The sequence below is a fragment of the Solanum dulcamara genome, chromosome 4 (genome assembly GCF_947179165.1).
Source record: "Solanum dulcamara chromosome 4, daSolDulc1.2, whole genome shotgun sequence".
Classification (NCBI taxonomy): Eukaryota; Viridiplantae; Streptophyta; class Magnoliopsida; order Solanales; family Solanaceae; genus Solanum; species Solanum dulcamara.
Window position 1 is genome coordinate 15,562,456 of NC_077240.1, and position 27,105 is coordinate 15,589,560.

The window sequence follows — 27,105 nt, forward strand, 5'->3', positions numbered from 1 at the left end:
GAATAAATCTGCAAGATTATCACTCGAACGAACTTATTGTACATTAATATCACCATTCTTATGGAGATTATGTGTGAAGAATAATTTTGGTGAAATATGTTTCATTCTGTCTCTTTTTATGAAGTGACCTTTCAATTGAGCGATGCACACGACATTGTCTTCGAATATACCTATGGGTACTTTGACATCATTTTCCAAGCCGCATCTTTATCTAATGAACTGTATCATCGATCTCAACTAAACAAATTCTCTACTTGCTTCATAAATTGTTATTATTTCAGCAAGATTTGAAGAAGTAGCAACAATAGACTACTTTGTTAATCGCTATGATATAGCAGTTCCTCTGTATTTAAATAGATAGACTGTCTGAGATCGAGCTTTATGTGGGTCTGATAAATAACCTGCATCGGCATAACCAATAAGGTCTGCACAACCTTTGTTAGTATAAAACAAACCCATATCAATGGTACCCCTTAGGTATCGCAAAATATGTTTGATACCGTTCCAATATCTTCGCGTTGCGGATGAACTATACCTTGCCAACAAATTAACAGAAAATGTTATATCAGGTTTGATTGCATTAGCAAGATACATAAGTGCACCAATAGCACTGAGATATGGTACTTCAGGACCAAAAAGTTCTTCATTTTCTTTTGGAGGTCGAAATGGATCTTTATCCACTTCAGGTGATCAAACACCATTGGAGTACTTAATGGATGTGTTTTGTCCATGTAAAATCGTTGTAAAATTTTCTCAGTGTAGGCAGATTGGTGGATAAAACCCCCGTCTGCTAAATGTTCAATTTGCAGACCAGATAAAATTTTGTCTTTTCAAGGTCTTTCATCTCAAATTCTTTCTTTAGATATTCAATCGCCTTTTGGACCTCTTTCAGGGGTTCCAATAAGATTTATGTCATCAACATAAACAGCGAGTCTAACAAACTCTGATTTTGTTTTCTTAATAAAAATACATGGACAAATGACATCATTTATATAACCTTCATTTATCAAGTACTTATTAAGGCAATTATACCACATACGCCCTGATTGTTTCAGATCATATAATGATCTTTGCAATTTAATTGAGTACATCTCTCGATACTTAGTACATGCTTTAAGCAATTTTAATCTTTTTGAGATTTTCATGTAAATTTCATTATCAAGTGAACCATAAAGGTAAGTTATAACTACATCCATTAGATTTATTTCAAGATTTTCCTATACAGCTAAACTAATGAGATATTGAAAAGTTATTTCATCCATAACAAGTGAATATATTTCTTCATAGTTGACCCTTAGTCTTTGAGAGAATCCTTATGCAACAAGGCATGTCTTGTATCTTACAATTTTATTTCTCTTATTTCGTTTTTGCACAAAAACCCATTTATAGCCAACTGGTTTTACACCTTCAGGGGTTTGGAGTACAGGTCCAAAAACCTCACGTTTAACAAGTGAGTCTAATTCTGATTGAATTACCTTTTGCCATTATGGTCAATCACATCTACATCGATATTCTTCGATGGATTTAGGCTCAAGATTTTCAATATCTTGCATGAGGTTAAGTCCAAGATTATATACAAAAATATTATCCATCGTAATTTTTGATCGATATAAATTTATCTCATTGCCAGAAGAACTTATTGAAAGTTTTTCGTTTACTTAAGTCTCGGGTTCACTAATTTTTCAGGAATATCAGGATTACTCAAATCTTGACTTCTTCAGGGGGTTCTTTTGTGTTATCATCTTTATTATTTCTCATGCTTCTCTTTCTAGGATTTTTATACTTTGACCCCAATGGTCTACCACGCTTCAGATGTGTTTAGGATTCAAAAGTTACGATACTAGTAGATGGTCCTTTTGGAACATCAATTCGGATAAGCACATTCAATGTAGGGATATGTGACTTAGTTATTTGTTTCAAATCAGTAAATGCATCTGACATTTGATTTGCTAGTTTTTATAAGTGGATGATCTTCTGTACCTCTTGCTCACATGTGTGGGTACGTGGATCAAAATGAGATAATGATGAAATTTTTCACGCAATTTTTCTTTCTCATTTGGGTTTCGTTTTCTCTCCCTCTAATTATGGGAAAGTTATTTCATCAAACTGGCAATCTGCAAATCAAGCAGTAAATAAGTCTCCTATCAACGATTCAAAGTAGCGAATTATAGAGGGTGAGTCAAACCCCAACATATATGTCCAACCTTCATTAAGGGCCCATCTTTGTACGTTGTGGTGGTGTTACAGGCACGTATATCGCACAATCAAAAATTCATAGATGGGCTATATTTGACTCACAAGAAACACTAATTATGACGGAGAGTATTTATTATAATGTGTCGGTCTGAAACGCACAAGTGCTGCTGCATATAAGATAGCATGGCCCCAAACAGTAATTGACAATTTTATTTTCATTAGTAGAGGTCGTGCTATCAATTGTAGGCGCTTAATAAATGACATGTAAATTATCCAGCATTATCAAGGCGAATGGCCTTAATTAGATAATCTGGGAATTTCGTCATTAATCTTATTATTTGTGCAAACAACTTTGCAAAGCCAGGTTGTGAGATGATAAGAGGCACACATGAGACCATCTAGATGATGCATTTATTAGGACCATTAAATATCTAAATAATCCACTAGGTGGATGAATATGTCCACATATATCTCCATGTATACGCTCTAAAAAGTCATGAGATTCAATGCCAACCTTCAGGGTCGATGGTCTGGCAATTAATTTGCCTTGATAACAAACAGCACACGAAAATTCATCATTCGTAAGAATCTTCTGGTTCTTTAACGGATGTCCAGTTGAATTTTCAAGAATTCGTCTCATCATTATTGATCCAGGATGATCTATTCGATCATGTCATAGTACAAATGTATTTAGATCAGTAAACTTCTGGTTTACGATCATATGTGCTTCAATTGCACTAATTTCTGCATAATATAGCCAGGCGACAAAGTTGGTAATTTTTTCAAAATATATTTGTGGCTTGAGACACTCTTGGTTATACCAAGGTATTCAGTATTCATTTCATTTAGTGTCTTAACATGATATCCATTTCTGCGGATATATTTAAAACTTAACAAGTTTCTTAGGAATTTAGAAGAGAACAATGCATCTTGTATAACAATCTTTGTCCCCTTAAGCAGAAATATAGTAGCTCTTCCAGAGCCTTCAATAATTTTTGAATTATCAGAAATTGTAGTAACATTTACTTTTTTTTCCAAGCAAGTAAGAAAAATATTTCTCGTCTTTAAAAATGGCATGAGGCGTCCACTATCAATTACACAAATATCCTCGTGATTGATTATTGATCCAAATAAAATTTGAGGCATATCCATATTTTTCTTTAAAAAGAAATAAGGTAAACGTTATAATTAAAATATGGCTCATTATACAAATGTTATTTATTTACATGAATTAGAAAAATATAAACATATTATTTGGTATAGACAAATGAAAAGAAAATTATTTAAAAATTATCAGGCTTATCAATATTCATATTTATTTCTGGAAAATTGAAGAAATCAGCTTCGTCCAGATGCATAGGCTCAATTTTGTCTTCATAGATAAAGTTTGTCTCTGGATTATTTTCTGCTCTTTTCAAGTTTGTCTTGCTTAGTAATTTCTTCTCCGCATAAATTTAACTGTGCTATAATTCTAAACAAGACAGAATTATATTCAATTATATTTTTAAAATTCATTAATCTCAAATTGAGCCAATCATGACGTGCTTGTGGAAGGATGACCAATTTGAGGTGGTCATATCTTTCTTTTAGATTCTTCCACAGTTTAAGGTGGTCTTTTAATGTGAGGTACTGTAATTTTAACCCTTCGTCAAGATGGTGGCGGAGAATCATGGCCTTGGCATGGTCTTGACTATATGTCATATTGTCATCTTTGATGATGTCTGTCAGACCCATCGATTCTATGTGCATTTCGGCATCTATTGCCCATGATGAGTAGCCTTTTCCAGATATATTAAGAGCAACAAATTCAAGTTTAGAGATATTCGACATTTTAAGAAAATAAAATTCTTACTCTTTTGTTATATTTTTAAAATAGCTCAAAGTGATGGAGGCTCATACTGATAACGTGTTATAAAACAAACTAACTTAGCAAATTAATAAGAAAAAGAGACACTAAGAAGAAAAAAGAGTTGAGAGATTTCTGTATGTTCTTATTCATTCTTTGACATGACTATTTATAGCCAAATTACAAGATTAAAAGATGAATAATTGAGTAGAGAAAAAGGTGATTAATTGAATTAGGGGAAAAGGGTGAATGGACATCCCAATATTTATTTCATAACAAAATACTTATTTTGAATGAATTATATTTATCACAAGCAAAAAAACAAGAAGTAGTCAATAGCCCTTACCAAAAAGAAGGGGAAAAAACTAGAGTTTTATGGAATAGCATAGAGACGTTTGCTAGGATACAAAAGTAGAAGTATGCCAAAAGAAGCTTAACAAATGGCAATAATTCACAAGAAACTACCTTCTTTTTTGGTCTTTCATTTTTTCCTTATCACACTTCACAGGAAACTTCTACCAACCTAAGAGAATTTATACGAAAACTACTGGTACTGTTTTCTCCACAAATCACAACGAAGCAGAGGCCTTCATCATTACCCTAAGCTACTTGCAAACCATTAAAAAAAGTAGTATTAGTTGTAGTTAAACAGTATCATTAGATAAGGATCTTGGCATTATCCCAAAATATTCTTTCACTCAATTGTAAAGGGACCCCACAAAAAATGGTGTGTTTGACGAGTAGTTGCAGGTGTGTTACAGCTTTTTCTCCCTTCAATTTTCAGTGATATTTCTCTCGCAGCCCCCTTCTTCTCCCTTTTTCCAAGTTCCATTCTTGAAGTCTGTATTGATGATTACAACTGTTGTTTGCTCAGCTGCTTCACAGCCCAGTTGTTCTAGTTGTAATTTAATGCCCTCTTTCTCTTATTTTATTAATAAAGATTCAATCTTGATCACTGAGTTAGCTCAACTACTTAACAAAAACCCCTTGATATCTGTTCTAGACAGAGAATATTGGTACCCCCACTGTTTGAACTACAATATTGTTGCCTGATTGAGATATGACCCATTTGCTGAATCAAATTTGTTTTTCATTTTCTTGAAAATAATTGTTATTCTTGAATTGTTAGAAGATGAATGTTTGGTAGGACCAATGTCAGTTGCCTGTTGTGTTCCAGTTGTTGAATGTGTATACTGCTTAGCTTGTGTACGTTGGGTGTGGAAGAAGTTCCTTTATACTGCTGGCCGTGAAAGTGAAAATTGGGGACTTGCAATTGCCAGTGAGTTTGAGCCCGTGCCTAGGTTCTGTCGATATATTATAGCAGTAAATGAGGATGATATTAGAAACCCCATATGGACTCCACCTGGTGGATATGGCATTGATCCAGATTGGGTTGTTGTAAAGAAAAGTCACGGAGATACTCAAGGGAAGGTATCTCCTTATTTGATCTATGTTGATCATCAGAATGCTGATATAGTTTTTGCAATTAGGGGTCTTAATTTGGCTAAGGAAAGTGATTTTTTGGTCCTACTTGACGATAAACTTGGGCAAGCTGAATTTGATGGGGGATATGTTCATAATGGTCTACTGAAGGCAGCTGAATGGGTTTGGGAAGCTGAATCACAAATTTTAAGGGAACTGGTGGAGAGGTATCCAGATTATACCTTGACATTTGCTGGGCATTCTTTAGGGGCAGGGGTGGTAACTCTGTTGACGATGTTGACTGTGAAGAACAGAGAAAAGTTGGGTTTCTTAGACAGAAAAAGGATCAGATGCTATGCAATTGCTCCTGCAAGGTGTGTTTCGCTGAATTTAGCTGTGAGATATGCTGACATCATAAACTCTGTTGTACTTCAGGTAAGCATGTAGGTTCTCTTTGTTGTCTGATACACATCTTCTTTGGTTTGACTTGTACTATTGAACTAATCTTAACGAAAAGACCAACCAGATATGCGTGGTGGATAATGTTTTTCTTTTTTTGATATGAGACCATGTAATCCTTTTACTAAAGAACATTTCATAAGGGAAGTTCCTTTTCCTTTACTTAAATTTTATCCTAAGTGGCACGTAGTTTATCTTTGGAAATTAATGCTTCATATTTGAAGTGCAATGTTAAATATCTTGATCTTATTGCACGGTGTGAATGTATCCGTCGTTATGAGGTAGTTTACTCCACATAAGCTGTTTCTCTTCAGGCAGATGTAACATGAGAAGCATTTGAATGGTGCTTATATTTTAGTAAGTAGTGTGTCTTATCCTTGCTGTTGTGGGACGAAGTGACACTTATATTTTTGAGAAGATAGTTGATCCCTGCAATTAGTGAATCAAATGTTGTCAGTTTGAAGGAATTGAACTGTTATTTGGAAGCAAAATCTACGGATTGGATGTAGAGCTACAATTACACCAAACATATGAAGGAAGGTAGACATTCTATTCTTGGGAAGCAATTCCTACTAGAAATGGTAGGTCTAATTCACAATTTAGGAAGATACCTTTTTTGATAATCAATAAGGTCTAATATCTCATGTATATTTCTTTTCTTGTTTGATGCTCTATGCCCAAGATATACCTTTTCGTTTATAATTTATGTTCACATTTTGACACATCTTTCCATGGACCAATCAGGATGATTTCTTACCTCGGACCACTGTAGCACTGGAAAATGCTTTCAAGTCACTTTTCTGGTAAAAGATTGCAGGTCTTCTCTTCTTTTAGCATGACCTTTGATGTCTATATTGTATGTGATGTTAAAGTAAATATGCGGAATCAAAATACAACAATTACATTGAGTAATTAATAGCTTAGTTCAAGAGCCATAGACCAAATCGGATATGTAATTATTGGAATAATTGTTGAAGACTCAAATGATGGATAGCCCCCTCGTGTACTAACATTCCATTTTTACATTATTTAAATTAGAAAACAAAAGATTCAAGTTCGAATATTACCAAAAAAAAAAGGAAGGGAGCTACGTTTGAGTTAAACTTCGAGATTTCTTTCCTTTTTTGACTCTGAAGTAAAACCAAGCTCATAAAAAAATAGTCAAACTTTGTTTCTTGGTCAGGTCAATAAAGTCACAAGATTCTTTGTTTTTGATTTTTTATAAAAAATGGATTTATCTCAGCCAATACATGATTTCACAGAAACTTGAAATCATAGGCGATAAATTAGCTGGAAGAAACGAGAATAAAGGTATCATTTCCAAAATTTTGCCTAGACAAACCCTGAGAGCCGCTTTTGCTAAAACTCAAGCAGTTTCTTGAAAACTCCCTTCGGATATGAAACTTTGAGTATTGAGAGATGCTATATAATTTCAATTTCCCGATCTTATAATGTGACTCTGTCCATTGCTCGTTATCTTTTTGGTATCACTGCCACCTATTCACCTTTTATTGGATATGGGGAAACCCGCACCACAAGTTTTGATTGCCCAGCTTCTCGAACCCCCAAGCTCTTGATTGGAGGTGAAGGTCCTTTGCGGTATCACTTTGTGATCACAAAATGGAGAAAATTTAAAGATAAAATGCAAAACTTCTTAGCGTGATAGAATCAATGACATTCTAAGACAAAATCTTTGCTTATTCACGGCAAAATAAGAATTTCTTTCCAATTTGATGTTTGCCACCTGTACAAACAGGCATTTCCTAGTAAATCAAATATACTTCCTTTACTATAGGAAGCCCAAAATTTCCTGTTAATTTATAGTGGGAAGCTTAATGAATGGAGTTATTATCACTGTTAGGAAGAATGAGTAATACCACGTCTTTTTTTCTTCATTTTTTGATACTTGAATATTTGGTTCATCATTGTATCAGGTCATACGTTCATGATACCAAGAGACTAGTATGACAGACCAATAGGCTGACAAGTGTTGTTTTTCTATAGTTTCCCATGCTTGATGTGCATATTGTGCCTGAAGGATACATTCACCATGGAGGAGAAGATGCTAAAAGATCCAAGACGCCTTTATGCTCCAGGTCGTCTTTATCATATTATTGTCAGGAAACCCTTCAGGTATATGAAATTCCATTTTCACATACAGATTCGTAAAATAAAATGGTAAAACTTTGGAAGGATTTCATGTGCTAGCTTTTCACTAGTATACATTAGAATTTTGGTACCATTTAAGGACCTAGCTTGGCTAAAAAATTTTGCTTGGTGGAGCCAACTTGAAGAGCAATAACTAGCGGTCCGCAGGGAGGGGTTCTTCTCTCTGAAGGGCATTGGTCTTTGCAGTGTTAATGCTTTTTGCTGGTTGGTTTCATTATCATAAAGTGGAGCCAAAATTCTTTACCTTTAATTACTTGTGTACATCCCTTTTCTCAAATACAGCTCTTTCAATAACTAAGCCTTAATCCCAACTGACTTCCTATAGTATGCTATGAAAAGAGAGAGAGATCTTATTAACTAACTTCTTTTTTTACCATTTCGAAGCAATGGTTTAGGTGCATAAAAGCGAGTCTTTGAACCTTTTTACCAGGAATGTGCTGATGCATAAACTTTTTCTTCTCCTCTCTTTGCCTCTGCTGCAGCTCTGCTAATATTAAACCCATTGTGAGGACTGCTATACCCGTTGATGGACGGTTTGAGCACATAGTTCTTTCATGCAACATGACCTCTGATCATGCCATTATTCAGATATTGACAGAATCACAAAGAACAATTAATGTAAGTTCTCTGCAGCTACTCTTTAGTAGGCTTTTTGCTGTTGGAACAAAGTTAAAAAATGCTTAAGATTTTATGGCATTATGAAGTTTGATTTGTTAGAGGACCGAGGACCTTGTTAAAACAAATGCATGGGTAAAATCAGTTTTCAGAGAGTGGATCCTTGCCCATTTAGGTTTTTTCGTTTAGAAATCATGGTGGGGATTCAGAGTGATTGTTTTGGTAGATGTCTTGGTAAATGCATAATAAATTTGATGTGTAAATGTAGCTTTATTAGCCTGAGGAGGAGTTCCTGCCTACAGTATCCGATAAACAAATTCTTGTCCTGTCAGATTTGTTCAACTCTGAGAAACTGTGGAAAATGATTAGTTAAAGCTAACATTCATATTGTTATTCATGAAATTGTTTCCATTTTCTTTATACACAGTTGATGTTGGAGAGACATCAGAGTACAGATTCTTTGAATATTCCCGTGCAGCAGAAAATGGAGCGACAGGCGTCTCTCGCTAAGGAGCACATGGAGGAACACAAGGCTGCTTTGCAAAGGGCAGTAGCACTGGATGTGCCCCAAGCATATTCTCCTTCTGCATATGGAACTTTCCACGACATAGAGGAAGGGCCGGATTTTGGAAAACCGGGGGAGTCCTCTCTCACCATTTCCCAAAAAAGGAGAGAAAGCTGGGATGAGTTAGCAGGGCGTATTTTTTTTAGACAGATGAGTCAGGGTGAACTGGGTTGAAGAAGTCTTGGAATATATTTTGTGCTCCTGTATTGGTTAGTCAGATGGCTTTTAGTAGAGAACAGACAAATAAGTCTCTTGTTAGTTCACTAGTTGGTATCAATTACTACTATTAAGGATAGCATGTTCCCTGATCACATCAGTTATTAGCTCAGAGGGACAATTTTGGGTTCCCAAACATCAGTTACAGTAATAGAAGATGAATCGAAGTTCAGGTCTCGCGTCTCAATTACACAGTTGACTGATGTTAATAATTGTGCCTTTTCATATGGTACACTTCCACCAGGTAGTTGGTGTTAGCATACTATGTTGGAACAGAGTTGTTGGATAATATTTAGACTTATAATTGCCAATTCACCTGGAAAGTAATAGCACACCTATCAGGTTAACAAAGAGCTACTGATTAATATTAGACTATAGTTGCCAGTTCACCTTAAAAGTAACACTAGACCTATCGTGTTAACATACGATAATAGGTAAGGGATACTGGCCAATATTCAGGTCCTAATTGTCAATTCACCTTAAAAATAACTTGCAACTGCATGGTGACTATTGGTGCTCACTTCCTTTCTGCTATTTGTTTAGACATGCAAAATTTGACTGTAAAATTGCGTATCTTTTGCAGTTTCAAAAATTATTGAGCTGAATATATGCTTATAATGCTTTGTAAAGGCACATGTAACATAATTCCTACACCTTGCAATCAGATTGAATAATCTATACGACAAGTACATCACTGTTTTAACATCCAGTTTCTTCATTCTAGTAATCCATCCTTTCAGCAACTTTAGCTAGTTTTGCTTTCTACAATTGAAATCCTTTAAGACGGTTTGTGATCATCTTCAACACGAATCATACATCTTAGGTCACGTTGCAATACAACACTGACCAGAGGATACACAGATAGCACTGCGGCTTCATGCCTTCATCATATTTCCTTCGGAAGTGTATCCTTACACTGTACTAAAGAAATATAACCCCACATGTGCACAAGCTGAAGATTGCCTGATCTCCTGAACTAGACTTGCATTATACTATAAAAATAAATATAATCCTGCTTTCCCAAAGGAAGATGAAACTTATGCACATTTTGAAGATTGCTCGCTCTCCCAAACTACAATTGGAACTCAAGGACTGCTTCCCCTGCAAAACAGACGAGAAACCAACCACAAAGTCACCATAATTGTGTCTATGAGATGATATTGAGGATGATAGGTCAATAAATAGCTGGCTGAATAATAACCTTCGTTAAGACAATTTATTTGCACTAACTGAGATAAATAGCATGCTTTATAATCAATTTATTCACTGGAAGAACCTTAGACGATGAAGGCAATGAGCTGACTTATTGATATGATGTCCATTAGCCATGATTTCAATTAGCGTCTCCCCAGTTAACTAGTTATCAATTATCATCTTGCAAGACAACACTAGTGATGTGATGCATATTCAATTCTTAGACAATATCACTGATCCTAAGTCCAATTGATACTGATATTACAGTTTCGTAGACATGTTTTGAACCCTCGAGTATTGATCCAACTAATTATACCCAAATTAATTGCAAACTAGTCTACCGCATATCTAACCAAATAATTGATTGAAGAGTGTCTTCCAATCCTTTACCATGCATTCGCTTAACAAATCGTTCAAATTCCATGTAGTTCTGTCCGTCCATGAGAAGAGGACTGAGCCTAAGGTAGGTAAAAGAAAAAATATGTTTCCCATCCGGATTATTCAGGGGTTTCGCTTTTTCCAGTAAACAATTGTAGCCTCCTCTATCATGACACAGAAATGCATTTTCATTGCAAACTGGCAGAGAAACATCCCAAGCAGCATTCAGCACCTGTTATGAGATGTTCAAAGGAAAAATAACTTAAGATGCTGTTAACATAATGGTTCGATTATGCAAGTAGGAATAGCAAATTGTCTATTTAGTAGACATTTATCCTTCAGCAGAAGTGAAACTCAAGCTTTAGTGTTCGAAGCTTACTTGCCAGGTTAATCCTCCAGGATCACCTAGAGCCTCACAGAAGTCCACTGCCTCCTCTAACATCCTCATTTCAGCACACTTGAAGTTCAATGCAGCTCCATGCTTCTTCAGCATTGCAGCAATCACAACATAACCATCTCGATTGCTCGGGTTATAAAAACCAGCGGTTAATTCAGCAGCATGGCTAGCTATCTTATACCACCAATGAATTCCTGATAGCTGCTTAGATTTAAAATATGGTAGAAATTGGATCAACTATACCTAATATAAACAAAGCCTCTTTGCTTCTAGCAAACTTCAAATAAAAGACAAAGCAAGGATAATCTACTTTCCATTTCAAGTGCATGAATTTCATCAAAATGGGTAATTTGCAAGAAAACCTGAATGATTACAACATTTAACAAAAACAGATTTGTCAGACCTAGAAGACGAAACAGTATCGGAAAGTCAGCCAATAGAACCTCCAGCAGGAGAAAAAGCACACTTACAACAGTTCTCTTTTTTGGAATTTTTTTCTGGGTGTTTGGATTTGAATTTGAGATTATTTTTTTTTGGAGAATTAATGTTGGGCTTGTCATCTGCAAGAATACCATTAAAGCTCTAAACTTTTTTTAAGGAAAACAACTTTGAGTGTTTGGGTTTGTATTTGAGAAAATTGGTTGTTTTTTTATTTTAGGAGAATTGATGTTGGGCTTGTCATCTGGAAAAACATCCATACAGCTATAAACTAGTTTTTGAGGTTTTCACTTTTCATAACAGACTAATGCTATATTGTGCAGAAAACATTTTGTTCTCCACTATGGCCTTGGAAATGAAAGTGCAGAACTAGTCTGGATTTGCGACCAACATTTGTTCCTAAAATGTTTTGGTCAGTCTGAGACTACAGCCGCGCATACGGAAAACCCTGAAGTCATTAATGGCTTTTGACCAGTGAATTAATCAACTTTGCCTCAATTCCAAACTAGCTGGGTCAACTATATAAATTTTCTGTATTCATCAATCTGATCATAAGCAGAACCTTCAAAGTGTAAAGCTGTAAACTTTACACTCTGAAGTCCAGGGGGTAGAATTGGGTCTTGGAATTCTTTAATCACTTAGAAATAGTTGTTCATATCATCATTTTAAGGATATCAATCTGATCATAAGCAGAACCTTCAAAGTGTAAAGCTGTAAACTTTACACTCTGAAGTCCAGGGGGTAGAATTGGGTCTTGGAATTCTTTAATCACTTAGAAATAGTTGTTCATATCATCATTTTAAGGATAAGCTTTATGGAAACCCTGCTTGGTAAATAATGCAAGTTAGTTTGCAATGGCTTGGTGGATTGCCACCCCTGAGTCATTTCTAAGTTCTAACTACCAAATTGCTTTCCGCAGGCAAAAGCTACCAAGGTTGGACAAGAGGACAGATAGAGAGAGAATAAACAAGGTGCCAGCAATGTGAACATGACAGTACAAAAGTTGGTTACTCCTCCTTTTCAGTTTTCAAGTAATAGTAGCAAGAGCTCATTGCCTATAATAGTACTTTGTTAATTGAAACTTGACTGCTGGCTGTTCCACTATAATTTGGTTTGGAAACATCATTTTTTTTTCATTCTTTTCTTATGAGGTCATATACATCGGTCCCTTGATTCAAGCTTCTTGAAATTTGTTAAGAAAAGAACTTTCTGTTACTGAAAAGAACGTCAACGCAAACTAAACAGTTCTCGGATGTGCATAAGGACAATTACAAGAAAGCTCAAAACAGGTTATGAACAGTACTTGTTTATTAATCATCGTAAGGAGGATTTTTTGGATAAAGAAAATAAGAAGTAAATGGTATAAAAATGAAGCGGGATTTTGCTGGGTATGTTGTTATTGGTATAAAAATGAAAATTAAAGGAAATCACTTATAGACAGAAGAAAAGGCATTGTTGTCATATTATTATTATTATTATTATTATTATTATTTATACAATAATTGTAATTGTTTTTTGTAGTGAGAAGAATATAGCAACTGGTAATGTATCATAAATTAAAATTATTTCCCTAAAGATGACTAACCTTTGCGGCAATGCATGTCCCATCAAAAGCTAACTTGGCCAAAGAAAGCATGCGATCTGCATGGTCAACCAGAACTTGAGAGTACCAGTTCAGGAAAAACCTACCATAATACCCATCATAATCACCCCCGTCACAAAAAAATCCAGTCTCTTGTGGCTGTGAATTGTAAGAACCAGCATTATCGGGGCCTCGTGCCCAGAATGAGTGTCCTCTTGCTTCAGCCGCTTTCCGCAGGTTTTTCAGCAGATACTGGTCATAACACTATGGGAGACAAGAAAGTCAAATTGATGCCATAAATGGCCACACACGTGATTAAAATACACCTTTGGCCCTACTTTTTGACAGAGACCCTAACATAGTGTAATCACTTAGACAAACCTTTGCTATTCAAGTCTGACCTCAGGCAGGAATATACTATATATAAAGAGATATAGATTTTTGATGACAATAAAGAGATATAGATTTGACAACCAAATTTTTTGCATGCCATTCATACAAATCTAAGATATGCCAACTACTAACAACAACTTCCAAGAGAATTAAAAAAAAAATTACCTGGAATTCACCAACTCCGGGATACCTCCAGCCATGCTTAACAGGATTAGAGGGATATCTTAGCTCCCCACATGGGCCTAGTCCAATTTCAACCATGGAAATAATACCATCCTCAAAGAACTCATCAAATTCAGCTCGAAAGCTTCTCATATAATCAAAATAGACCTACATAGTCAAAAAGACAAATATCTAGGTAAGATATTACATTATCTTTTTACGAGTATCTGGGTAAGATATAATCTACGACAAAGGTGACTGTAACACCCAGAAAATTTCTAAGCTAAAACCCGAATCATTCTGCGTATGCATATAGTATAGGGTCGTACCAGGTGATTCCTAATTGTGCATAGGTGTTAAGATCAATTCCTAAGAGTGAGAAGTGTTCTGGAGATGAATTAAGGTCGTAAGAATCCTCTAGCACAAAGTTGAATTGAAAGCTTCCTTATCAATTGAGTTTCGATACAAGATTTTACTTGGATCAACTTCAAACAAGCATATCTCTTAGAGTATGAAGAGTTATGTGTCTCATTACCCATCAAATTAAAGGTTTTTGAGTCTTCTTTCCAACGCCGCCGACCTCTAATCAAGCCGAGGTCCAAGTCAAAAGTTATGATCATTATAGTTTTGTCAGATAGTCTATTTTGAACAGCAATGCCGATGGAGAAAAAAATTAAGAGGTATTATGTTTGCCGATGGAGAAAAAACTTAAGAGGTATAATGTTTCTACATGTGTTTCACCTACGTTGGTCAATCTTGCATCTGGGAAACGTCGGCGGACCGACGGGAAATCATTTCAGTCGATTTTCGTCCGATTTTTCTCACTTTTGGCCATTCTTTCAAGCCCCAGAAGTGGTTTTCTCTCCTCCTCTCATTCTCCTTCATCAAGGTAAGTCCTTCTCCATGGAATTCAAGCTTTCCAACCCAAATTTCTTCATCTATTTATGGATTGTTGATAGAAATCTTAACCCTTGACTAGAGGGTTTTCACGAAAACTAATTCAAGAATCTCAAGAAAGGATTTCTTGATTGTTCTTCTTCAAGCTAAGGTTCTTCACCTTTAAGCTTCAGTTCAAGAATTCCGTCAAATGTTTTCATTTCAGGTATGTGAGATTTCATCAATGAGTATCCTTTCACCTATCGAATCCCAACGAAAACCTCAATTCTTCAATATCTAGATTCTATAGAATCTAAGATCTTTATGATCAACATAGAATTCAATGTATTTTAGTTTCTCTTTGTTATCAGTCTATAAATACAAGTTTTTCCATAAAATTTCAGTATATTTACTTAACCATATTTTTATGAACCCTCAGAACACATTATATCCTTTAAATTGCATAATACAAAAGTTTTCATGAGTTACTTTATACTCAGTTTTTTAGTCCATATGCATGAGATACTTTCAGATAAAGTGTTTATTATATCAGTATTAGTTTTTAGTATTCATGAGCTATTCAGATTACAGTATTAGTCAGTTATTAGTAAAATATTTAGTTGGAAGTATTACTTAGCACCAAGCGGACTAGGGATGAAGGCTCACCTACCGGTTTAGGCTGAGACCTTTAGTAGAAATCCCTAAGTCCCAGAACTACATGCAACCGTAGGTTATAAAGAGTTACCCATCAGTGTAGGCCTGACACTGTAGTCCTTTTGGACATCAACTATCCATGCCAATAGTGTCTTTTACCATGGCAAGGTATAGAGCACCCTCCCAGTTGGTGTACAGGTTGGACTCCGTTTAGCTCAAACAGAGTATTTCAGTTATTAGTATCTCCCACAATTCAGTTCTCAATAATTGCATTAACCTTGTTCTCAGTTATTTCAGTTCAACATTTCAGATTTATCATATTCAGTTTACTACACTTGTGATGCATGTCTCACATACTCAACATATACAAAATACTGACCGCATACATCTCTGCGTTATATTGTTTCATAATATAGGTTCAGACGCTCAACATCTAGCTCGCGGTTAGTACGACTTCAGATCAGCTCAGTAGCAGTATTGGTGAGTCCTCATCTTTTTGAGGACAACCCCTATGTCATTTTTCTTTATTTCAGTCATTCAGTTTTTCAGACATTTAGAGTTAGTTGGGGCTTGGCCCAGTAACTCAACTCATCTTATCAGAGGCTTTCAGACAGAAAGTTGGACTGTTTTAGGACGAATTCCATTTTGATTAACATGTTAAGATTTGGATTTCTCATATCATTTAGGCTCAGCTTCCGCATCAGTTATTTTAGTTTATATGTATGAATCTTAGCATCATGTCAGACCATTGGTTAGCTTGGGGTCACTTGTGACTCTAAGTACCGTGTTACGACTAGGGGATAGTCTTGGATCGTGACAGTGTCACATAAATAAGAAAATTGGTTTTTGTATGAATTGTAAAACCTCTTGAATGCAAAATTAATGTGATGAGTACAACACGAAAAACAAATCTTCTCTAAAGAAAATACCAGCATTTCAATTGTTGTGATTTTTATTTTTCTTCAGTAACCCCTTGACAATTTAGCAACAGGAACTCTCAATCAACAATTGTTGTTAAGCATAAAAAGATACTGAGAACAATAGAGAATCTCCAAAATATAGAAGTTAAAATGGCAAAAATACATTGTGTATCACTTAACCAATGTTAGGTAACCTGCCCATTACAATCACTAATTTTTTTGATAATGGCATAGAATCATTACAACCACTAATTATACACTGCTTTGCATCTTTTCTTGATAGATAAACAAAACTGCGATTACTTTTTTTCAACCCCTTCCTAGTATCTGCCCCACTTTGCTCCTCTTAGTGACTTGAACCCTAAGTGGTTCGAACTCGGGTGCAGGTGTCCGATACGGGTGCGGATCTAGAGGTCGGATTCTCTATGATCTAAATTTTAAGATTCGGGGGTACGGATCCATGTATGGATACGGGTGCGGGGATTTGGCTAAAAATAAATCAAATATCTAAAAATAGATAGAACGAAAGGGAGTGACAATATATATATATATATATATATATATATATATATATATATATTCTTCAATCTCACCTTTGTTTTTGTTTTGATTACAAAAATCATTGAATTTGTGCAAAATTTCTCCCTCGAATTTGGTCAAAGTACCCAAAAACAGTTGACCAGATCGAGTACGGATCCCACACCCACAACCATGTCGTGTCGACACATGTGCGGCACCGAAAGTGAATATTCCGAGCAACTTAGCGTCGAACCCACAACCTCAAAGTTTGAGGTGGAGGGTGTTTACACTTGAGCAACCCTCTCTTGACAAAATTGCCATTACTTACCGAAAAAAATACATTTTGTGCCAGTGTTAGTGGTCCGTAAGGCTTTCAACATGAAAAAGATATCCACTTACTCGGAATATTTCACTTCTCTGGACATTTGATCGTCTGCAAAATTGGAAGTTTTTGTGGCCAATAGAGGCTCTTCCTCTTCTTCAAAAATATCCTCGATCCAAAAAGAAGAAAGAAAGATGGGAAATGCTCTCTTAACCTCAAAATAACTAGAAGACACTCACTACACAAATATACCTATTATCATTAGAGAACTAGGTCATAATCATAAGAGTGCATGCAGTCTGACCAAGGTCACACAACATACCTCTACAGCAGTGCGGCCTCTCAAAACTCGTTCTTTGTCAATTCCCCATGAGAGACATTCAGGGTTTCGTCGTCCTGCTCTGTCTGTAAAATATATATCAGGATTGCTTCGACCGATTTCAGATACCCAGTGAGGCAGTGGAATGCAAACATCATCACCAATGTTACCTCCACATTCATGGAAAGACATCACAACCTGATTCCAGTTAAAACCTCAAAACATTGCAGTCCAAAACGATGCAATAACTATAGTTACAATCACAAGTTCCAAAGGAACATTTTCTTTAGGAATTAAGTCCTTAGCATTAACAGTTGATGGCAAAAAGACCATCCTCTTTCCCCAATATTGCATTCATTCATGTAAACGAATTGGATAAAGTGGAAGAACAATGGAGTCGCAACAAAACGCATGTCAATGTCACCTTAATTTTGAGTTTATGCTCCCTCACAACTTGAAAAAGCCTTTTATATCCATTCCAATTATAATCTTGTGGAGCATTTGCCTCTACGATGCCCCACCAGCAATCCACCATCACACCATCAACATTTATTGACTTTAGCACTCTCAATTGCTTCACTAGACCATCCGCATCAACAAGCTCAGACTTCATATTAATAACTCCCAACTGCCAATATAACATACAAAAAAGCCTCAGGTCATCCACATATGACTGCGGAAAGCTGTAAACAACAGTCCTCGTGTAAAAGGATCCAGTTGCTAGGGAAATAGGGAAATGGAGAAAAGATACAGGTGATTGAGAAATGCGAAGAACAAGGAAGAATTAACAAGGTCTAAGTTCAGAAGCCTCACAGGTAGCATAACATAAACAGGAATGTAGGGTGTCCCAGCAAAATCATGCTCCTGGAATTTTGTATGCATGTCAACAACCTAAAATATTTCAGAAACAGTGGCATTATCAAATGCACTTACAGGTCCATTAAAACAACAAAACTAAGATTCGAAAAGCTATTCAAACAAAAATATCAACTTCACCCATATGATACCCCAAGTATACGGGATTGTAAAAGTGATTTTTCTTGCTTTGACACTTGAACAGATTTCCACACAACTGAATTGGCAAAGTGAAAATGTGTAGGTACTAATTTACATGTTCTACAAAGATTGAAGCTACTCATTTCACCTGCTTGTCGATTGAATCCACAGATCCTACAAGAAATGGGTCATTTTGTGTGTCTCGTCCATCTCCCACCATGGCTGAAGTTTGTGATCGAGCAGTGGATGATGAACCATAATGGGATGAAGTAGGTACAAAAACACTTTTCATTTGACAGGCACTCTGATCGTCTGTGTTCTGAAAACCAGAAGGCACAACTTTCAACGAAACAGGTGGAGTATGTTGTGTAGGTATATGTGAAGATGATGAAGTCACCATTGTGGTGGGTGTTCCACCAGCAGTACCTGTGCCCTGTAGATATTTGAAAAACAACACCACAATTGGGTTTTCTTAAGATCTACTAGAAACAAAACAAGATTGATGCATAAGTATCGGTAGCCAAAAATCCTCCAAATCAATGACCTTTCATCTTGCCTCGTTTAAAAACGGTGAGAATATATATGAACTTTATTATATCGGAAAAAAAGACAAAAACATTGCTTAAAATGATGGAGAGAGTTACCTGTGGTTGTGATCTTGAGGGAAAGGTGGTTCCATCTGGAAGAACAACCCAACCTGCTTCCCTTGCCAAAGCAGCAATTACATCATTGATATCAGCCCTAACTCTAAGGTTATAGTTCCCATGCCTTCGGAGTCCAGCCAAGATCTTTGCAGTAATAGCTCTCCGCTGTCGCTCCCTAAGCTTTGTTCTTTCCTTCTCTTCTAATGGCCTACATCTACGGGATCCCCCTGGGGTTGGTTGCTCCTGATATTGCTGATGGTGTTGAAACCTATTACTGCTGCTAGATCCATGTACCCCGTCAAAACCTGCTATTGCATGCCTGGCAGCATTCTTCTCTTCATCATCATCATCCTCATCATCTTCTTCTTTCACATCCATTCCCATCTCTTCGTCATCTTCGTTTGTATCATATCTCTGCATCTCTGATGCCATTCCAGCTTTCTTTTTCCACTTCTTTTACTCGAGTTTTACTACATTTCAAACTTCAGATATAGATGACATTGCTTACACTGTGTCATGCTTCAGCATGATAATTGGACTAAAGAATTCCAGAAGACATTTTTTATATGATTACTGAAGCTTGGTTCTTCAGTTCCCTGATTTCAACAAAAGAATTTCAAAAGGAAAATATCAATATGTTTAGACCACCAAAAGGCATTTCAGAGAAGACATGAAGAATGGAGCCACTACTTAATGTATTTGGCCATTAGGACCAATAACTAGAAAAATCTTAACACCAATAGCCAACTTATAACAAATAGGAATCTTACCCTTCCATATTGCTAGTCAATATGCATAATGTTTTACATTTTATAAACTACTACCAATATCGAAATATTTACAATATAAGATTAGCTAACAACCAAATGCAGATAGCGTAGAATAAGCTTGAACAAGTTTCTTTGGAAAGCTGTAAGTAACTTATGGATCCTGTAAAAATACACTACTGGATGTGTAAAACTAAAATGCCATGCAAAAAATGAAAGAAAATGTCGTGCAGTCTTCCCAAATCCATCTAGAAGCTACCAACAATTCATCTACTTCAACTATCTGAGCTAACAAATAAAGCATGATTTTTGGCACCATCTAATATAGACATTTATTTTGCTTATTTTACCACCTTTTCAATCTGGCTACATCCCAATCCCAATTCAGTTGAGCTTGGCTACAAGATTCCTCTATTTCCATTCTGCTTTATTCAGGCCCGTTCATATATTTTTTTCATTCAAAGGTCCATTTATATGACCACTCCTGTTTGTATGGTTATCTATAAATAATCATCCTTCAGATCGTTTGCAGCAAAAAATTCTCATAAAAAAAGACGTAGATGACTTACAGCGGTCTCGTTTCGCATCTAGTTGTTGTGACACATGCACCGAAGATGACGAGTATCGCCTAGAGAAACCAGATCCATATCCATACAAGAATAAATATTCCGGCGAATTGGCCGGAGCAGAGTGAGGGAAGGTTATTTCCTACAGAAAGAACCTGAAGGATATGAGAGGAGATTTATGTGTTCCGGAAGGTTTTCCGGCGAATATCCGACGGAGGAGGGAGAGATCGATGGTGGTAGACGGCGAGCATGCGAACGCTAGGTTTCTCACGCGTGTGAAGGAAGCCAAGCGTGTCTAAGCATATGGTTGACACGGATGAAGTGCTTTGTGACCTTATCTTCGGAGCGTGCGATTCACACGTTCTGCACGTGCCAAAAGAAGCAAAGTATTGAAGTTGCATAATAGATGGATAGAATTTGTAACATTAATTTAAGAAAAATTTTGTGATCCCAACTTTTAGGATACACAAGAAATGTGATCCTTATTTAAACTATTTTTATTGTAAAAAAATTATATATTGTTAACTTATATAACAATCCAATTAAGAATCATTTGACAACTTATGCAAGAAGATGAAGAAGAAAAAAGATAAGCACATAATGCAAGAAATGTGAATTAAAGCTCTTTAATTAGTGAATGTATTAATATGGTGGACAAATGAAAATCATTGTTAGGGATGGGTATGGTACATTATGTTGGGTCCAGTCTCCTTGTTTTCAAAAGTGAAGGTTGTACTTTGTCAAAAATGACTATAATTGCAAATTGCAAGCCTTTGTCAACAAAAGCAGCTTCTTTCGGTGGAAAAGCAACACGGTGAAATAAAAATTTCACCTATAAAAGAAGATCTTTAGCTCCTCATTCTACACGTCAATTCACAGAGAGAAAAATATTTAGAGAGATGTGAGGATTCCATAGACTATAAGAAAATAGTCTGTGAAGAAAAATAGAGTGTGAGCGATATTTTTTGTAAGATGGTAAATCAAAAGACTGTTATTCCTTTTGAGTGTGTGGTAGTCTTTTTTGAGTGTTATACTCGGTACTACCTATGGTGAAATTTCTTACTATAGTGATATATCAATTGCTCATATTGGCCCGTGATTTTTTCCTTATTTAAAAGGATTTTCATATAAATTCTTGGTGTCATTATTTTTTTTATTTTATTTCATTATTTTGACCATATATATTTTTATGTTAGTCCGCATTTTCTCAACAAATTGGTATCAGAGCAAGGTTTTATCTGAGTATGCTCTGTGGTTGCAACATAGTTTGAATTTTCACATCAAAAAAGATTTACTTTGATTTGCTATAGTTATATTTTTGGGGGGGAAATAATTGATGCCAACACTAGTAGAATGGTTACTTTGAATGGTGTTAATTATGTCATTTGAAAGGGGAAAATGAAAGATTTGCTTTGTGTTAAGAATTTTTATCAACCAGTCTTTACCACAGCCTGATAATAAAATAGATGAAGAGTGGAATCTGTTGCACAGACAAGTGTGTGGATTTATTAGGCAATGGTTTGACGATAATGTGTTGAACTATATTTCTAGGGAGACACATGCTTGTACCCTATGGGAGCATCTTGAAAGCTTGTATGCTCGGAAGACTGGAAATAACAAAATGTTCTTAATAATACAAATGTTAAGTTTAAAATATCATGATGATTCTCCGATGACAGATCACCTGAATAATTTTTAGGAAATCATGAATCAGTTATCTGCTATGAACATTAAATTTGACGAAGAAATTCAAGGCTTGCTTCTACTTGGTTCCCTACCAGACTCTTGGAAAATATTTAGAACTTCATTGTCAAATTCTGCTCTGGATGGTATGATCTTTATGGATTCCGCCAAGAGTAATATCTTGAACGAAGAGATGAGAAGAAAATCTCAATGTTCTTTTTCTTCGTTAGATGTCTTGATAACTAGCTCCAGAGGGAGAAATAAAAATCGTGGTTCTCAGAATAGAGAACATAGTAGGAGAAAATTCAGAGATAAACTTAGGGATATTGAGTGCTATCATTGTGGCATAAAAGGACACACAAAGAAGTTCTGCCGAAAATTGAAGAGAGAGAATAAAGAAAAAGAGGAAAATAAAGAAAATGAAAATGAAAATTGCCTAGCCTCTGTCTCCACCGAAGATCTTGTTACAGTCCTTGATGCAGATCTGATAAATAGTACTTGTGATGATTCAAGCTGAGTTTTGGACACTAGTGCCACATCTCATGTGACATCAAGGGAGGAATTTTTTTCTTCATATACTTCTAGTGACTTTGGAACGTTGAGTGTGGGTAATGAGACTGTATCTAGGGTGGTTGGTGTAGGTACAATCTATTTGGAAATTAGTATTGGAACTAAACTAGTTTTGAACAATGTAAACAATGTATCTGATGTTTGTCTACACCTAATTTTTATTGTTGTTCTAGATAATAAAAGATATGTTAGTACCAATGGAAGTGGAAAGTGGAAACTCATTAAGGGTTTCTTGGTTGTGGCTCGTGGTAACAAACGTCGTGGTCTATATTGGACTATAGTTTCTACTTGTGTCAATATGGTGAATGCAGTCGAGAGTAATAACTCCTCAACATTATGTCACAAGAGGCTCAGTCACATTAGTGAGAAAGGGCTCAATGTTCTAGCTAAGAAGCAATTATTGTCAGATTTCCAAAGTACTAAATTAGAAAAGTGTGAGCATTGCTTGTCTAGAAAACAAAATAGAGTTTCCTTTAAGTTCAACCCTCCTAAGAAAGACAGAGTTGCTTGAGTTGGTGTACTATGATTTATGCGGTCCAATGAAGACAAGGACTCTGGGGGTGCACTCTACTTTGTCATTTTCATTGATGACTGCTCAAAAAAGCTTTGTGTCTATGTCTTGAAGACTAAAGACCAAGTGTTATGTCTTTAAGCAGTTTCAGGCTTTAGTTGAAAGAGAAACTGAAATATATTCATACTGATAATTGTGGTGAATATTGTGGACCATTTAACGAATATTGCAAGTATCAAGGTATTAGACACTAGAAGACTCCTCCTACGACTCCTTAGCTTAATGGATAGGCTGAGAGGATGAACATGACCTTAATGGAAAGAGTTAGATGTTGCTTTCTAAAGTAAAGTTGTCGAACTCCTTTTGGGGTGAGGCTTTATTGCTTGTTGCACATGTTATTAACTTATCTTCTTCTGTTGCTTTGTAAAGTGATGTTCCAAATAAAGTTTGGTATGAAAAGGATATTTTCTATGACCATTTAAGATTATTTGGTTGTAAAGTTTTTGCGCATGTGCCGAAAGATAAGAGGTCAAAGTTAGATGCCAAGACAAGACAGTATATCTTTATTGGATATGATCTTGATTAATTTGGTTATAGACTATATGATCTAAAAGAGCTTGTGAGAAGCCGCAATGTCGTCTTCATGGAAAATCAAACCATTGAAGATATTGATAAAGCGGAGAAGCTAAAATCTTCAAGTTCTGATGGCATAGTCCATCTTAATCAAGTTCCTCATACAAGTATTCATGATGTTGATGGGCATGATGATTATGGTAATGTTCAGAATCAAGTCCTAGATCAACATATTGATGTTGATGATGACAATGATGTTGTTATTGATAATGCTCTTGCTCATGAAGTTGTGGAAGAAGCAAATAATCCTCTTAGGAGGTCCAAAAGACAACGTATTCCCCTATCTCATTATTCACCTAATGAGTATGTCTTACTCGCTAATGGGGGTGAACCAGAGTGTTATGAGGAGGCCATGGAAAATGAGTGTAAGGATCAATGAATTGAAGCCATGTAAGATGAGATGAAATCTTTGCATAAGAATCACATTTATGAGTTGGTGAAATTCCTAAGGGCATGAAAGCTTTGAAGAACAAGTGGGTGTTCAAAGTTAAAGTTGAAGAACACAGTTTGAAGCCTAGGTACAAAGCTAGATTGGTTGTTAAAAGATTTGGTCAAAGGAAGGGAATTGACTGTGATGAAGTATTTTCTCCTGTTGTGAAAATGTCCTCTATTTGTACAGTTCTTGGTTTAGCTGCTAGTCTAAATTTAGAGATTGAGCAGATGGATGTGAAGATGAATTTTCTTCACGATGACCTAAAAGAGCAGATTTATATGGAATAACCTGAGGGCTTCAAAGTAAATGATAGAGAAAATTTTGTGTGTAAACTCAAAAAGAGTCTCTACGAGCTAAAACAAGCTCCTAGATAGTGGTACAAAAAGTTTGAATCTGTTATGGAGGAGCAAGGCTACAAGAAAACTTTTTCAGGTCATTGTGTATTTGTACAAAAAAATTTGATAATGATTTTATCACCCTCTTGCTATATGTGGATGATATGTTGATTGTGGGTAGAAATACTTCTAAAATTGACGAGCTGAAGAAAGAGTTGTGTAAGTCTTTTGCTATGAAAGACTTGGGTCATGCCAAATAAATTTTAGACATGAGAATTACTTGTCTGAGGGATGAAAGGAAGATCTGTCACAAGATAAGTATATTGAACGCATTTTGAAGCGCTTCAACATAAAGAATGCTAAGCCTGTTAGCATACCTCTTGCTGGTCATATGAAGTTGATCAAGAAGAGGTGTCCTATAGCTCTGGAGGAAAAAGAGAACATCGCCAAAAGTTCCATATTCCTCCATCGTTGGAAGTCTAATGTATGCAATGGTATGTACTACACTTGATATCGATCATGTAGTTGGTGTTGTCAACAGGTTTCTCGACAATCTAGAAAACAACATTGGGAAGCTATAAAGTGAATACTTAAGTATCTGAGAGGAAGCTCAGATAAATGTTTGTGTTTTGAAGTATCAAATTCAATCTTGAAGGGCTATACCAATGCTGATATGGAAGGTAACCTTGATAACAGAAAATCCACTATTGGATATCTGTTTACTTTTTCAAGAGGAGCTATATCATGGCAGTCAAAGTTGCAGAATTGTGTTGCACTGTGTACAACTAAAGCTGAGTATATTACGGCTATTGAAGCTGGCAAGGAGACGATATAACTCAAGCAATTTCTTCAACAGCTTGACTTGCATCAAAAGGAGTATGTCGTCTATTGTGACAGTCAAAGTGCAATAGACTTGAGCAAGAACTCTATGTACCATGACCGCTTCTACCACTTCACTATAAGTACTCAAACAGTACTTGCCGTTGGAACTGTCAAGAACAAAACACATAGACGTGAGATATTACTAGATTCGAGAAAAGATAGAAGATGAATCTATGCAGGTTGAAAAAATTTCTACAAATAAAAATTCTGCTGATATGCTGACCAAAATGGTAACACGAGACAAGTTCGAGTTGTGTAAAGAACTTGTTGACATGAGCTCTCTGTGATAAAAATACCTCCTTCTAGTGAATGGACTGGAGGGGGAGATTTGTGGGGTCCAGTCCTCTTGTTTTCAAAAGTGAAGGCTGCACTTTATCAAAAATGGCTGCAACAATTTGCAATTGCAAATTGCAAACCTTTGTCAACAAAGACATCTTTTTTCAGTGGAAAAGCAACACGATGAAATGAAAATTTCACATATAAAAGGAGCTTTTCAGCTTCTCATTCTACACACCAATTCACAAAAAGAAATATTTAGAGAGCTGTGAGGATTCCATAGACTATAAGAAAATAGTCTGTAAAAAAAATAGAGTGTGAGCAATATTTTTTGTAAGGTGATAAATTAAAAGAGTGTTATTCCTTTTGAGTGAGTGGTAGTCATTTTTAAGTGTTGTACTCGGTACAACCCGGTATAAAATTTCTTACTATAGTGATATCAGTTGCTCCTATTGACCCATAGTTTTTTCCTTATTTAAAAGGGTTTCCACGTAAAAATTTTGGTGTCATTATTTTTCCATTTTATTTCATTATTTTGACCATATATATTTTGATATTAGTCCGCATTTTCCAACACACTATGGTATAATATTGAAAATTTTGGTTCAATAGTTTTGATTTTTAGTTTTAAGGATATTGTATCATTATCAAATTAAATTAGTTTTGAACCCATCAACCACTAAGCCAACCTCCAATCTTATATTCAAGAGGTTTAAAATTAATATATAGACATAAAAATTCTTAAAAATACCTTATATATAAAATATAATTTTTTATCGAGGAAGTTCGGGTAAACCCCTTCAATCACCTCTAGATCTGCCCTCAATATCAATACTTGTTGAGATTTAAGGATTGAAGTCTACAAATGTTGATGGCATAGTGGTAGATTGTTGGTGGGGTGTAGCGGAGGCCGAAAATATACCATTAGGGTGATTAGTTAGAGGTATAGTAGTCGTAGTACTAGTCGTATCTTTGTAATTCCTGCTTTATGTGATTTATTGTGTTTTCGATTATTATATTATTTTAATGTTTGTTAGTATTTTTTTCTTGTAGTTGAGTTGAGGGTCTTTCAAAACCAACATTTCTATTTCCACGAGATAATGATAACGTCTTTATACACTCTATCCTCCCTAGACACCATTATTGCCTTATGTGGTTTATTGTGTT

At 35.7% G+C, this 27,105-nt stretch overlaps 2 protein-coding genes across 3 annotated transcripts; one reads left to right on the top strand and one right to left on the bottom strand.

Moving 5' to 3' along the window:
• Positions 1-4,490: 4,490 nt before the first annotated feature.
• LOC129886571 (uncharacterized) lies at positions 4,491-9,678 on the top strand. Its single transcript, XM_055961315.1, has 5 exons — positions 4,491-5,899; positions 6,668-6,726; positions 7,928-8,056; positions 8,575-8,710; positions 9,135-9,678. The coding sequence occupies exons 1-5, from the start codon at positions 5,195-5,197 to the stop codon at positions 9,444-9,446; spliced, it is 1,341 nt and encodes a 446-aa protein (XP_055817290.1). The 5' UTR covers positions 4,491-5,194; the 3' UTR covers positions 9,447-9,678.
• A 417-nt stretch (positions 9,679-10,095) lies between these two features.
• On the bottom strand, positions 10,096-21,124 carry LOC129886570 (beta-amylase 7-like). 2 transcript variants are annotated; one of them, XM_055961313.1, is made up of 11 exons: positions 20,619-21,114; positions 19,283-19,878; positions 18,787-19,071; positions 18,456-18,533; positions 18,067-18,270; positions 17,646-17,840; positions 14,036-14,200; positions 13,481-13,741; positions 11,440-11,658; positions 11,073-11,292; positions 10,096-10,589 (listed from the first exon to the last, which is right to left on the bottom strand). In XM_055961313.1, exons 2-11 carry the CDS (start codon positions 19,712-19,714, stop codon positions 10,561-10,563), a joined length of 2,088 nt encoding a protein of 695 aa, XP_055817288.1. In that variant the 5' UTR covers positions 19,715-19,878; positions 20,619-21,114; the 3' UTR covers positions 10,096-10,560. The 2 variants fall into 2 exon arrangements, with proteins under 2 accessions (XP_055817288.1, XP_055817289.1); XM_055961314.1 differs by lacking the exon at positions 10,096-10,589 and having other exon boundaries at positions 11,206-11,292; positions 11,444-11,658; positions 20,619-21,124.
• Between the last annotated feature and the right edge of the window lie 5,981 nt (positions 21,125-27,105).

Excerpts from the sequence above, each read along its gene's own strand:
- LOC129886571 (XM_055961315.1), top strand. The coding sequence starts at position 5,195 with ATGTCAGTTGCCTGTTGTGTTCCAGTTGTTGAATGTGTATACTGCTTA. Across the intron at positions 6,727-7,927 it reads GCTTTCAAGTCACTTTTCTG|TTTCCCATGCTTGATGTGCA; the intron begins GTAAAAGATTGC and ends GTTTTTCTATAG. Across the intron at positions 8,057-8,574 it reads ATTGTCAGGAAACCCTTCAG|CTCTGCTAATATTAAACCCA; the intron begins GTATATGAAATT and ends CCTCTGCTGCAG.
- LOC129886570 (XM_055961313.1), bottom strand. The coding sequence starts at position 19,714 with ATGGCATCAGAGATGCAGAGATATGATACAAACGAAGATGACGAAGAG. Across the intron at positions 14,201-17,645 it reads GAGGCCGCACTGCTGTAGAG|GTCTATTTTGATTATATGAG; the intron begins GTATGTTGTGTG and ends TTGACTATGTAG. Across the intron at positions 13,742-14,035 it reads CCGGAGTTGGTGAATTCCAG|TGTTATGACCAGTATCTGCT; the intron begins GTAATTTTTTTT and ends TGTCTCCCATAG.